This window comes from Falco punctatus (assembly GCF_963210335.1).
Source record: "Falco punctatus genome assembly, chromosome: 1".
NCBI classification, from domain to species: domain Eukaryota; kingdom Metazoa; phylum Chordata; class Aves; order Falconiformes; family Falconidae; genus Falco; species Falco punctatus.
The window spans coordinates 4,021,894-4,035,731 of NC_137580.1; the positions used below are offsets into that span (position 1 = coordinate 4,021,894).

At 42.8% G+C, this 13,838-nt stretch overlaps 1 protein-coding gene across 2 annotated transcripts in view; it reads left to right on the forward strand.

The window, feature by feature from the left end:
* Positions 1 to 199: 199 nt before the first annotated feature.
* Positions 200 to 13,838, forward strand: part of TRAPPC11 (trafficking protein particle complex subunit 11) — a 29,001-nt gene continuing 15,362 nt past the window's right edge. The window contains exons 1-12 of one of the 2 annotated variants that reach the window (XM_080379312.1): positions 200 to 705; positions 1,608 to 1,777; positions 2,189 to 2,259; positions 3,080 to 3,194; positions 8,626 to 8,725; positions 9,453 to 9,526; positions 9,753 to 9,849; positions 10,677 to 10,810; positions 11,159 to 11,306; positions 12,150 to 12,243; positions 13,553 to 13,632; positions 13,731 to 13,809. In XM_080379312.1, the coding sequence (XP_080235438.1) occupies positions 502 to 705; positions 1,608 to 1,777; positions 2,189 to 2,259; positions 3,080 to 3,194; positions 8,626 to 8,725; positions 9,453 to 9,526; positions 9,753 to 9,849; positions 10,677 to 10,810; positions 11,159 to 11,306; positions 12,150 to 12,243; positions 13,553 to 13,632; positions 13,731 to 13,809 (1,366 nt within the window). In that variant the 5' untranslated portion in view covers positions 200 to 501. The remainder of the gene's footprint in view (positions 706 to 1,607; positions 1,778 to 2,188; positions 2,260 to 3,079; positions 3,195 to 8,625; positions 8,726 to 9,452; positions 9,527 to 9,752; positions 9,850 to 10,676; positions 10,811 to 11,158; positions 11,307 to 12,149; positions 12,244 to 13,552; positions 13,633 to 13,730; positions 13,810 to 13,838) is intronic. The other variant, XM_080379311.1, reaches the window with a different exon arrangement.

Consider the following 13,838-nt stretch of genomic DNA (forward strand, 5'->3'; position numbering starts at 1 on the left):
CACGGGTCACCCGGCCGCTCGCTGTTATTGGTCGCCTCTTCCCCTCGTCACCCCCTCCCTGTCTTCCCATTGGCCAGAGCAGCCAGTCTCTCCTCGCTCCCTTCTTTAGCTAACTGGCTCCTTGGCCAGTGACGTCTCCGTGCGAGCCCCTCTGATTGGCCCGGCGGCGGAGCGGAGGCGCCGATTGGCCACTTCTGCTGCCCTTCCGATGCCCGCCGCTTGCTTCCTGGGGTGGCGGCCCTCCCTCGCCCAGCCCGCGGCGTCTCCCGTGATCTGCGGCCGCTCCCGGCTGACGCTGCCCGGCGCCGAGCTCCGGCCCGGGGCGGTGAGCGGTGCCCCGCTGTGGGGGGACGGGCCCGGCGTCGTGCCAGCGCCCGGCGGGTCAGCGGGGAGCTCCCGCAGCCGGGGCGGGCCGGGGAGGAGCGGCCGGCCTGGGCCGCCAAGGCGCCGCGCTGAGAGCCGCTCCGCTGCCGCCTCGCAGGCCGCCTGCCCGGGTGCAGCATGACCCCGACGCAGTGGGACTTCCCGGTGGAGCTGTGCTGCCGGCCCATGGCGTTTGTCACCCTCACCGGCTTGGATGTGGTGTATAACGCCGTGCACCGGGCCGTGTGGGATGCCTTCTGCGCCAACCGGAGGGCCGACCGCGTCCCCATCTCCTTCAAAGTGCTCCCCGGCGACCACGAGTACCCCAAGTGCAGGACGAAGGTAGCGAGCGGCGTGTGTCCCGGCTGCTCCCCGGCCCGACGGGCCCGGCCCCACGGCGCTTTCAGGCCTCCGCCCCGCGGCGGGAGCCGGCGGCTGCCTGAGGGGAAGGGCCGCAGCAGGGGCTGGGCCGAGCGGCGCTGGGCCGGGCTCCTGCCGCCTTTCCCCCGCTGCTGGAGGGGGCCTGGGAGTGTGAAGTCAGAAAAACGGCCAGTGCTGAGGGGAAGCCAGGGGTGTTGCCAGGAGTGGGAAACCAGGGTGCCTTAGCTCATGAGCCAGAGGCAGAGAAAGCCAGTACGGTTTACTTTTTTGAGGCACTTGGTGTTCATTTAGTCAGCGTTAAGGTGTGCTTGTAAAATTTGAGCTTGAATGAAGCCTAGAGTTTAGCTCTGGAGGAGGTAGGTGTTTGAAATCAGTATGTTCTGAACAAGTGTTAAGCCTTCAAGTGAAGTGTGGCAGAAGGAATCGCTCTCTGCTTTCTGCCTTGCAGTGGCAGCTAAAAAGCAACGTTAATGGGTTTAGCCCTTGGAAAGCTAGTAATTCTGTGATGCTGACAAAGAACAAGAATCCAGACTGGTTTCTCCCAGCTCTGTTTCAGAGCCCCATTTTAAACAGAGCCTAATGTTTCTTTTAAGTGCGTGCAGTGTGCTTCTGGACTTGAGCCTTTTCTCCAGTCTACCTGGAGTCGGTTCTTTGATGCTGATTATCTCAGATATCAGGCACCGAGGCCAGGTAACAAGGGGTATGACTTAATAGGAAGCAAAGGCTTGAGGGAAAGAATGTTAAAGGAAAGATGACAAACATATCCTCAAGTGACAAGAGTGATAGGAGCAATTATCTTTCTCCTGCTATAATTGTATGTAAATGGATATGGTAGCTTGCTTTAATAACCACAATATTTTCAGAGGACATCCTATGAATGGTATATTCCAAAAGGAATCCTGAAGACTGGTTGGATGAACAAACACCTGAATTTGGTTCCAGCACTTGTGGTGGTGTTCTATGAACTAGACTGGGATGAGCCACAATGGAAAGAGAAACAGTTGGAATGTGCTACTCGAGTTGAAATTGTCAGGTAGAGTTTTTTCACTTGGTTCGTAATGTACTACAAGCTAGTGGTGTGAGTTGCAGAATCCTTTTTGCATTCTAAAATATATACAATTTTTTTTCTTAGACACAAATTAATGGAAAATTGAACTTTGCTTTTTAACGTGCAACTGACAGCAAAGAAACTTCTTTTAATGGTTTATTTGTCAGAGTTACTTAAGTAAAAACAGCCCCTGAAGTTTTGCTTGTTAAACTCAGCTGTCCCATCTGAACAAAAAAAGGAACACTGTGTTCTGTAGATGATGCAGCATATTGCTGTTCGGTGTTTTAACCATGTAACATTCTTTCACTGTTTCCATCTAGACTGGAATATCGTTTTGTTCTAATTCAGAAATAAGAAGTGAAACCTTGATGCTGTGTTATGTTGCTTTTGTTTTAGGCAAAGTTTGCAGGGAAGAAATACGAAAGTTGCCGTGGTTTTGATTCAGAAAAAAACACCATTACCTCCAGGTACTAGAAAAGTCTGTGCACAGTTGTGGTGATCTCATTTTGCAGAAGGCCTGATCGACTGAATTATCATTTATCATGTTATCTGCAGTACTTGATCTAATGTCATCTACATATGTTAAATGCATTGTGGCTGCAGAAAGGTTTACAAATGGAAAGAGCGCTCCAGCCAGTTGGCCTTGAACATTTGATAATCCTTAAATTCTTCCTCTTAAGTCTACACAGTATCAAAAATAGTTTGCTAGTGTTAATACACATGATATGCTTCCTTTGAAGCAAGTTGCATTTTAAACCTTGCTTGAGATCAAGAAAAGCTGTAAATGCAATGAGAACATAGAGGAAGGGTATTTGATGCCTACAGAAGCTTTTTAGTTTAACTCTGTTTTAATCAATAACATCTTGGAGTCAAGTGGAGCTGTGAAATGTCATAGTTTTTAACCTTATGTTACTGTAGAGCTTCGGCTTCAGTTATAGCTGCCTACTTTCTAGAGTCTGGCAAGCTTTTTTTTTCCCCTCTACCTGCTATATATGTTTGTCTTTTCTGGATGCTATTGTATTTCTCAAGATACAGGATATTTAATTCTGTGACAGAGATTAAAAACTTCTGTCATACTTGTAGGTTGTTGCTAGCTAAGCCACTCCTAGAATGTTTCTGCAATGTGTTCTGCTGGATGAAGCACATAGTACTCTAAAAGAAGCAAGAAAGAATGTGGTCTTAATCTGTATTAGATTTTCCCAGACCTTGTATTGATCAGTCTTTTAGAGCTAGTTTGACGTTGCAGCACTGCATACTGCTTACTTGTGCTTTCCTTGACTTCACTAGGTGAAGATGTTATTGCATCAGAGAGGGCAGCGGCTTTATGTAATGCTTGTGACCTTTCTGGAAAATCCCTCTTTGTACTTCCACACACTGATCATCTTGTTGGCTATATTATAAGGTAAGTGACTGTAAAACACTGTTTTGCTCTTTGCTAATCACTGTTTTGCTCTGTTTGCTGATCATGGGTTGGTTTCCATGACACCAGGCCTGCTGGCAACAGATGGGGTACACCTGTCTGGAAGGGAGAAAATGTATCACAGAGTTAGCAGGGCTCGTTGAGCTAGATTTGAAGGGGGAAAGGGATAAAGCCAGGCTTGCTAGAGATAAGCATGTGTGCAGGACACCAGTGTTGGAGGGACGAGATACTAGTGAGGTCCTTCGGTCTGCTGTCTCAGTAGGGAACAGGGGGTGGAGATCCATGCAGCAGCAGGAACACATGGTGTATTGATGTGTTGTGTACAGCAGGAAAACTGTAGCTTAGCTGCTATTCTGGAAACGCAGTGGGATGACTCGTGTAGCTGGAGTGCTGCAATGGATGGCTGTAAAAAAAAAAAAAAAGGGATGGGCAAGGAAGAAGAGCTGGTCGAGTAGCTTTGTGTGTTTGGGAGCGGTTTGATTGTCAAGAGCTTAATATTGGTGGTGATATGGTTGGGTTTATGGGTAAGAATGGGGGGAAGGCCAAGGCAGATATGGTGGGAGTCTGTTCTAGGCCACCCAACCAGGATGAAGAGGCAGATGAAATATTCTATAAGCTGTTCGGTGAAGTCTCACAGTCTCTAGCCCTTGTTCTCATGGGAGGCTTCAGCTTACCAGGTATCTGCTAGAAATACAATACAGAAGAGAGGAAGCAGTCTAGGAGGTTCCTGGATTCTGTGGAAGATAATGTACAGGCACAGTTGTGAGTAAGCCAGCTAAGGAAGACACCCCACTGGACCTCTTTGTGAACAGGGAAGTGGTTGGAGGCAGTCCTGGGCATAGCAATCACGAAATTATATAGCTTTCAATTCTCAGAGAAGTAATGGTGGGGGTCAGCAGAACTGCCACCTTGGGCTTCTGGAGGGCAGACTTTGGCCTGTTTAGGAGACTGGTTGACAGAGTCCCTTGGGACACAGTCCTGAATGGCCAAGGGGTGCAGGTAGACTGGACATCCTTCAAGAAAGAAATGTGAAAGGTGCAGGAGCAGGCTGTCCCCATGTGCTGAAAGACAAGCTGGTGGAGAAGTCGTCTGGTCGGACTGAACAGAGAGCTTTGGCTGGAACTAGAGAGAAAGAGTTTATGACCTGTGGAAGAAGGGGCAGGCAACTCGGGAGGACTACAGGGATGTCGTGAGGCTATGCAGGGAGGCAATTAGAAGGGCCAAAGCCCAGTTAGAACTCAGACTGGCCACTGCCATGAAAGACAATAAAAAATGTTTCTATAAATACATTAGCAACAAAAGGAGGGCTAAGGAAGACTCTCCATCCTTTATTGGACATAGTGGGGAAACGTAGTGACAAAGGATGAGAAAAAAGCTAAGGTACTTCATAATTCATCAGCAGCCCTGGTTAACTGGGGAAGTCCTAGTTGACTGGAGGTTAGCAAATGTGATGCCCATCTACAAGGATGGCTGGAAGGAGGATCTGGGGAACTTCAGGACTGTCAGACCTCAGTTTCAGGGAAGATTATACAGCAAATTGTCTTGATTGCCATCCCATGACACATACAGGGCAACTGGGTGATCAGGCCCAAACAGCATGGGTTTATGAAAGGCAGGTCATGCTTGACCAACCTGATCACTTTCTATGACAAGGTGACCAACTTAGTGGATGAGCAAAAGGCTGTGGATGATGTCTACCTAGACTTCAGTAAAGCTTTCGACACAGTTTCCCACAGCATTTTCCTGGAGAAGCTGGCTGCTCATGGTTTGGACAGGTGTACTCTTAGCTGGGTAAAAAAAAAACCCTGGCTGGATGCCAGCCTGACAAGGAGTGATGAATGGAGTTAAATCCAGTTGGTGTCTGGTCACAAGTGATGTTCCTTAGGGCTTAGTATTGGTGCCAGTTCTCTGTAGTATCTTTATCCGTGATGTCGACAGGGGGATAGAGTACACCCCTCAGTAAGCTTGTAGATGACACCAAGCTGGGTAGGAATGTTGATCTGCTTGCGGGTAGGAAAGCTCTACAGCAGGATCTGGACAGGGTGGATTGATGGGCTGAGGCCAGCTGGATAAAGTTCAGAAAGACTCAGTGCTGGGTCCTGCACTTGGGCCACAACAACCCCACACAACACTACAGGCTTGGAGGAGGGTGGCTGGAAAGCTGCCAGGCAGAAAAGGACCTGGGGATGTTGGTCATCAGCTGGCTGAACGTGAGCCAGAAGTGTGCCCAGGTGGCCAAGAAGGCCAACAGCATCCTGGCTGATAACTGAAATAGCGTGGCCAGCAGGACTGGGGAAGTGATCGTCCCCCTGTACTCTGCCCTGGGTGAGGCTGCACACCAAATCCTGGGTTCAGTTTTGGGCCCCTCACTGCAGGACAGATATTGAGGTGCTGGAGCAAGTCCAAAGAAGGACAACAAAGCTGGTGAAATGTCTAGAGCACAAATCATATGGAGAGTGGCTGAGGGAACTGAGGTTGTTTAGCCTGGAGAAAAGGAGGCTCGGGGGAGACTCTATCACACTCTTCAGCTACTGTAGAGGAATTATAAAGGAATGAAGGCAGGTTAATTAACATTGATAAAAAACAGCTGTGGGCTGGCTTCAGGGGCTGTGGGTTGGCTGATGTGGATAATGTGCAGCTGTGGCTGGTTCCTACTAAGTAGTTAAATAGCTCTAAGGGGTATGGAAGAGGAGCACTGGATGAAGAGAGACCTTGAAGAAGTGGAGGGAGGGGAGAGAGAGAGCACCCTGGATGTACAAGAAATAAGGAGAAGTCCTGGGAGAAGGGGGCCTGAATGAGGAGAGGCTGGTTGGAAGAGGAGCCCGGAGAAGGAAGAATCCGGATGCAGCAGAGGCAAGAAGCAGGGTGGACTGGCCTGGAGAGGATGAAGAAACGGCACGGACAGTAGATGGACTTTTGAGACCTTGTTGGGGATTGGTGGCTGTGCCAAGGCAAGGCCTGCTAACTACTTAGTTAACTGAAGTTAACTTGGTATGTGATGGTAAAAGCCTTGTTGCAGCTGGCTAGTTTTGATAGTGCTGCAACAAGCTACCTGCAATGAGGTTGTAGCAAGGGGGGCGCTGGTTTTTCTCCTGAGCAACGAGTGATAGGACAAGAGGAAATGGCCTCAGGTTGTGCCAGGGGAAGTTTAGATTGGATATTGGGAAAAATGCTTTCATGAAAGTTGTCTAACATTGGAACAGGCTGCCCAGGGAAGTGGTTGAGTCACTGTCCCTGGACGTATTTAAAAGACCTGTGGATGTGATGGTTAAGGACATGGTTTAGTGGTGGACTTGATAATGTTAGGTTAATGGTTGGATTTTATGATCTCTGAGGTCTTGTCCAACCTAAATGATTCAATGATTCTAATGGAGATGTTGATAGGTTAGGATGACTGCTATGTGGCACGCTTGTTGTAGACCAGCAGTGACTATTTTATCTGTTTGCTGGAATTCTTCAGGTTATTCTGCAACCTGATGAATTACACACAGCTCCCCTTTCTCTGCAAGGCTGAATAGTGACTGTCAGAGATGTTGCTTTTGTGGAAACATTATTAGATATCTCAAGGCTTTCCTTTCCTCAGGTCAGGTAGAGGCAAAGTGGGCTTTTCTACCTCTACAGTGATTGTGGCCCTGCTGGTTCCAAATAATTTTCCCTACAAATGTTTTGTTAGGTGTGACTCTGTATTAGCAGGTCTTTGCTTTTTTTTCTCCCTACTTCCAGTCTGTATAGGTGTCTCTATGTGAAGTGGCATTTATCTGATTGCAAATGACTTTAAAACGTAATTTTTTAAGTTTCTTGTGCTTTCTGTTTTAATATTTACAAAGAATACAGCTTCAAATAAATTGTGAAGGCATTTCAAAAACAGAACAGGGAAAGGAAGACAGTCTTGTGTAGATCTAAAAAGAAGGGCTCAAATTAAGGCAAATCATAGTTTATTAAAATTAGTTACAATTTTTCCAGGTATGTTTGGGGAGAGGAGTCATGGTCTGAGAGACTAATTCTTCCTTCTCTCACCCTCGTATTTTTATATAAACAGTAAAGTTGTCAACATGAATTAATGCTGCTGCTGTCATATCCAAGCTGCTCACAAACAGTGACTAAAACTGGTCAAAATAGAGTAATAGTTACTTCTAGTTTTTCATATTTTGCTCAGTATTAAAGAGAATGTTTACCGCATGTTAACTAGCGTAACCCTTTGCAAACTGCATATAACTGTGCTTTGATACAATACTGGCAACTGCCTTCCAAGTTTGTGGAGATAAAGCTATATCATTAGGCCTTAATAGGTCTTCATGATGTTTAAAAAAAAAACAACAAAAACACATAAGTTTGAGCACATAATAACGTCAGAAATTCTGGTGTTAGTAGTCTTTTTTTTTTTTTTTTTTTTTTGATAGTTACTACTATGAAATCTCAATTAAAAGAGAGACTAATTTTTTTAACCCCTCAGACTGGCTTGTTTTTTCTTACTCAGCCACAATATAAAACTAAAATAAGTATGATGGGTAGATTTAACTGATGTTGTCTTCCTTTTGTGACTGAACTCATAGTTAAGAATTGCTGTCCGTTGGTCTGTCCCATTGTTTTTGTCACAGTCCTCTCTGTTGTGTGGCAAGCAGAACACAAGTTGAGATCTGCCTTAGTCAAAGTCTGCAGCGATCTCTTCTTGGCCAAATCACGGAAATGGTACTTCATCCTTTCTTTCCTGTGTGCATCAGTGCTAATGAATGTATTAGTCTCCTGGGTTCTGGTCTTGTTCTAGTTGACTTTACTCTTTATAATTTGATCATACGGTATATGCTGCTTGGATCTTCCTCAGCCTCATGCTGTATTCAGTGTTCTGGGCCTCTTTGTCTTTCTCTTCTCCCTCTGTGACTTACCTTTGGGCTATTTATGCTGCAAATGCAAGTTCAACTTTTACCTGGGCAACCCAGGTAGCTGATGATGTTGGGACAGAATGGTGAAACCTAGTCTGTTCCCTCGTAATTTTACCTTCCCACTCTTCCCACCACAGTCCAGCAATAAGATCTTGACCTGTTCAGACTTAAACCAACCTTGCTGAGGCTCCTGGGATGTGTTGACTGAGGCACCTCTCCACTTTCTGTTGCCTTGCAAAATCAGAATTTATCCTTAGACTGTCTTACATTAAATGCTAGAGATTGTTGTATGAGAAATCGATCTAAAAAGCACTCAAACCTACTTGTTCTACTTTGTGGTGCCCCTGTGTAAGATTGTGTGATGATTTTTTGTCTGCAGGCTCTTACCCTGTGTGGTAAGAGTTCAGTAATACCTCAAGCTACTTTGCCAGCCCTAAAGCAAAAATAATTAAAAATAACTTATTCTGAAGAGCTTCAGAATTTCTTTGTATGTGGGAGAAACTTAGTGGAACTTATAAGCAACTTTGTTGCAGGTTGGAAAATGCTTTCTACGAGCATGCACAGACTTACTATTATACAGAAATACGAAGAGTTAAATCTCATAAGGAGTTCTTGAACAAAACCACTCATCAGGTAATGTTCCCCTATTTTTGACATACTGTGCAAGTTACATTGCATGTTAAAACATGAAAATAAGGGTGGTTTGTTGCTTAAACATTTTTGTTCTCCCCGCTTCCAACTTGAGATGCCTTCTCTCGGTATAGAAAGTAAATCTGGCTTTATTTTCTGCAACTTAAACTTTGAGTTTGATTGGGCTTGTTTTTACTTTTTGTCTTCTCCTATCTTCCTTAGAGGAAGAGCTGCAGCCCAAATATTAAGTTCTCAGATTAACTAAAAACTTTTGGGTTTTTTATCTATATAGTTTAACCTATCTTAACAAGTTTGGGAAGTGCTTCCCATAGATGTTTTTAACTTAAAAAGCTAAATCTAGTGCAACTTTGAGTTTTGCTTTTCAAATTGTTAATACCTGCTCAGATACACAAGGTTCTGTTGCGATTGCTAGCTTCCCTCTCTTGGAGGCTGGGGTCCAAGCAATCAGTTCTGTTGGTGTAGAGGCTTTGGGGTGTTACAAAGCCTCTCCCCTGTTCCAGGGTAAAAGGCTTGGAACAGATTAAATCTCTTGAGAGATTGCTGCTGCATCGTGGTGGCAGAGAGTACTATTGGGTAACAGTTGCATAGTCAGTTTTTCAAGTCAACTGCTATATTATGTACGTCTCTGAAATTATCACCTGTATCTCCTTTGGAGGTAACAGGTATGTTCAGATGTTTGTGAATGATGTACGCTGGTTGTGTTTTGCAGCTTTTATTTGTTAGACACCAGTTCAAAATAGCATTCTTCAGTGAGCTGAAACAGGATACGCAGAATGCTCTCAAGTAAGATTCATGTAATCTTCCCTCACCCTCTCTACTCCAAGTTATTGCTAAGCCATAGACTGCAATATTTTCCCAAATGCAAAAGTATTTAAACATGTATGTAAGGGGTGAGTTCTTCTCTGGGAAGAACACTCTGATTGGAAGGCTGTTTTCTGCTGTTGGCAATCCTGTTCTTCAATTTTATTATCTTGTATGATTTAAATGTAATTAAAGTATTCCTGCTTAGGAATTACAGAACTGCCTATAATCTTGTCCATGAATTGAGAGCTCATGAAACAAACATGCTGGAAATCAAGACTATGGCAGGATTTATAAACTACAAGGTAACAAGTGTACTTCTAATATTTGCTTTTTTTTTTAGTAAAGTTGATGCATCTTTAATGTGTGAAGTTTTTAAAGTTCCGTTTTGTGTTGCTTTTAAGGAGATGGATTGGAAACGGCTATTGGTGGAATACCAATTACACTCAAACTTGCAAAGCCTTCTGAATTCCACACAAAAGAAAGATCCTTAGCTGAAGTTTGGGAGTATCTTGAAGGGTTGGAGTTCATTTCAGATGCATTAATCTGAAGGACTAGACTCCTTTAACTCTCACTCTGTCCAGGGGGAATGAAAACAAGGGTTGCTTGTTCCTTGAATATTTCTGTCATCTTGCAAAGCTTAAGCCAGTATAGTTCAGTTTCTACTTGTTAGGAGGAAGAAAGTAACTCTAAGAATCAGACAATACTTTTGTGGTATTATGGGGGCTTTTAGGTAAAACAAAACTCTTCCACCATTGACAACAATTCTGGAGTGGGACTCCATCAAATTCCACTTGTAGACTGCAGGCTTCGAAGATAATGATCTTCCTAGTGGCTCTTCAGTTCCGTCTTGAATTTGGTTGTGAGTTACGCACTTTTCCATTGATGGCTTGGGGGAGAAGGGAAAGAAAAATAACATAAGATGAGATAGAGGACAGCATGATTTCAGGTATAGCACATTATGGTTTACATCTCTTCTCTGTTTTCTATGCTATTTAAGCTCTTCAGAAATAGGTAAAATTTGTGGGTTTTTTTCCAGAGTGGCATGTTTGGTGTTTTTTTTTTTTTTTTTTAAAGCTAATCCTTGGCAGCCTAACACAGTTATTTTTCCTCTTATTTTTATTTCTTCTAGATCTGTCGCCTCTGCTTTCAGCATAATACTCCACTGGATGCAATTGCTCAGTTCAGGAAACATATTGACTTGTGCAAGAAAAAAATAGGAAGTGCAGAACTGGCTTTTGAGCATGCTGCCTGGATGTCTAAACAGTATGTTTCTGTTTAGTAATGTTTCTGGTTTTAGTTTTTAATTAACCTTGTGAAGTTCAATGTTTTACTTGTCTAGGCAAGGTACAGATTCAGAGCTCTTTATCTAAGAAGGAGATACACTAGATCATAACACCTGTATGGTGTTCTGTTTTGTACTGACTTTTGACTGCTGTTCTCTGGGAATAGCAGGGGATGACACAAATACAGCCATAGGACTTAGATGCAAAAATTCAAACTAACAAGAACTTTAGACTAGTCTGTTTAAGGCTAACCAGAAATTGTAATTGTGTCCCTTTCAGTTCAAATTGCTGTTGTGTACATAACCTTGGTTGTGAATGTTTTTAATAGGTTTCAGGCTTTTGGTGACTTGTTTGATGAAGCGATTAAGCTGGGATTGACAGCAATTCAAACTCAGAATCCAGGTTTCTATTACCAGCAGGCAGCCTACTATGCACAGGAACGGAAACAACTAGCAAGTATGCTTTGTAACCATGATGTAAGTTGGGAGGGGAGAAAATGCTTTGCAAATAAACAGGTAGTAAATTAGTTGTTTTAGTTTGAAGTCTTAGTGGAATAATTTGTATAATGTATAAATTAAATCCAAGGCAAGGAGATATGTTTTTCTGATATCTACTAACATTAAAAGTATTCATTATGTATTGGAAAAGTTAGTCCAGAACAAACATGTTGGTGTTTATTACAAATAATTCTGACATGTTTTTAAAATACTTATTTTTAAAATATATCTATAGGCTTTCTACGTTTCTGGATACTTGAAAACTCGCTGTTTTGTTATTCCAGTATATTTTTCAATACATGCACCGTATCTGGTGACTTAGAGGAAGCAGAGAAACAAGGCATTAGTGTTAGCGTGTGCAATGTGGCTGGTGGTTGCTGGTTTTGATGCTTGCCAGCAGAAGGGGTTGCATGGAAAATAGATCTCTGTGGTCCATTAAACTTACATGCTAATTATATGAGGCTACTCTCCAGCTGACATGTCCTGATTATTTAAAAACATTTTTGTTCTTATTGGTGCTATTTATTTGTTGTTCTGTGATTATCTTGTTAGGAACTAGCTTTAAAAAGGATTACCCAGTTACTCTTTAACAGTATTTGAGGTGAATGATGGTAAATGCAGTAAGACGTCAGACTGAGTGAGGAGTGTTTAAATGTTTGGATTTCCTGAAGAACCGCTTTTGTACAGGTGGCTGGCAAAGTTATATGTTTTAAAGTGAATGTCGTCTTTTATGTGCACGGGTATTAGAGCATCAAATCACTTTTAATGCTTTAAAATGAAACATGAACCCCTTTCTTATGTCTATATTTGCTGAATTTACAGTCTTCTGTGATATATCCCAGTCCGGATCCCCTGGAAACACAAACTGGAGTGCTTGATTTCTATGGGCAAAGACCATGGCGGCAGGGAATATTAAGTATGTTTCGGTGTCTTCTATCTGTGGTGGTTGGACAAATTTCTTTAGCTGTTGATTCTGCCAGGTGACTTAGTGGAAAAAGGGTTACATGCTAATGTTCACTGAGATAGATGCAGGGCTGGGACCTCCCTCTCTTTCATTAGTTGGTGGTATGCGAAGTGTTTGATCTCTATAACAAAGAGCAAAAGGAACCGCGGGTTTATGCAGGATCAGGTATTCAGTAAAGTTGCATAAGCCCTACCGAAGCTCTGCTGCTGATTTGTTTCTATTGCTGCCTAAACTACCTGTCATCAGTGTGCTGCAGGAAAGCCTGACTGCAGTGAAATGAACTCCTGGGGAGAGAAGGAAAAGTAATGATGTCCTTGAATGCAATTGTTATAAATTCATCCTGCCATCCATACTGTGTCCTGTCAGCTGCAGACAGGAATTCATGACTTCTTATTTTTCCTTGGAGGGAAAAAAAAAAAAAAGCTTTTTGGATTTCAAAATGGATTGAGAGGATGCAATGACTAGATTTTAATCTAAGAAAGGAGTTTGTGGGTTTCATATTAAGGAGGATGCTTTCTCAGAAGTTCAGACTTTGAATGTACAGCTTTGAGCTATCTATGAAGATACACATAATTCTGATAGAGTCATTGTTGACTGTAGTTTCACTTTCCTTTCTCCCTCTCCACTTGGTCTCCTATTTTGTATTCTCTGCATATCCTTTGGGCTTTGCCACTTTACCACTGCCCTCTTTAAAAGACTATTCCATTTACTGTAGAGATAGTCTAACCTCTTCTGTTCAAGCATTAATGTTTTAAAATTAGCTAGACTCTACTGTCAAGGTTAAGCAGTTTAACAGGTAAAGTTTCTCTTCATCTTAATGTATTCAGTTTTTTTGGTTTCCGCAGGAGTTTATAGTCTTTTAAATCCCTGTACAGTTCTTCATACGCTGGCATTCTCTACTGCTAGAAAAATGAGTTTGATTCCTTTCTTGAGATTGGATAGGAAAAGGGCTACAAACTTGTCTTAACATAATAGATACAGTTAAAGACTAGGGGTTGTCTTACTGTAATTTGCTATTTTTGGGTAGCTTCAGATAATCTTTTAAACAAAAGGCAAGATACTTGTTTCAGATTTCCTCTTCTAGAACATGGAGGATGGGTGAGTTCTTAAAGTGATGTATCCGTCTCCTGGGCAAAAGAATGTTGAAGAGTTTGAGTGTGCTTGAATTGGAGCGTGAATGGCATATAGCTCATCACGTAAATAGTTCCCTTTGGGTCAGGACAAAATTCTAATTTCATGGATTTTTCATTGTCTTATGCAGGCTTTGATCTTTCTGATCCTGAAAAGGAGAAGATGGGAATTCTATCCCTACAGTTGAAAGAGAAAAATGTCCTTCACTCGGTAAGTTCTATTCTGAAAAAAACCCAAAAGAATCTAGTGTTTGACATTGTCTTAATGTTTGCATATATAATTATATCAGTAATGGTTTTGTCTGTTAGGAGCTAATAATCACTTTGTTGAGTAATGCTGTGGCGCAGTTCAAGAAATACAAATGTCCAAGAATGAAAAGTCATTTAAGTGAGTATAAATAATCATACAATTTTTTA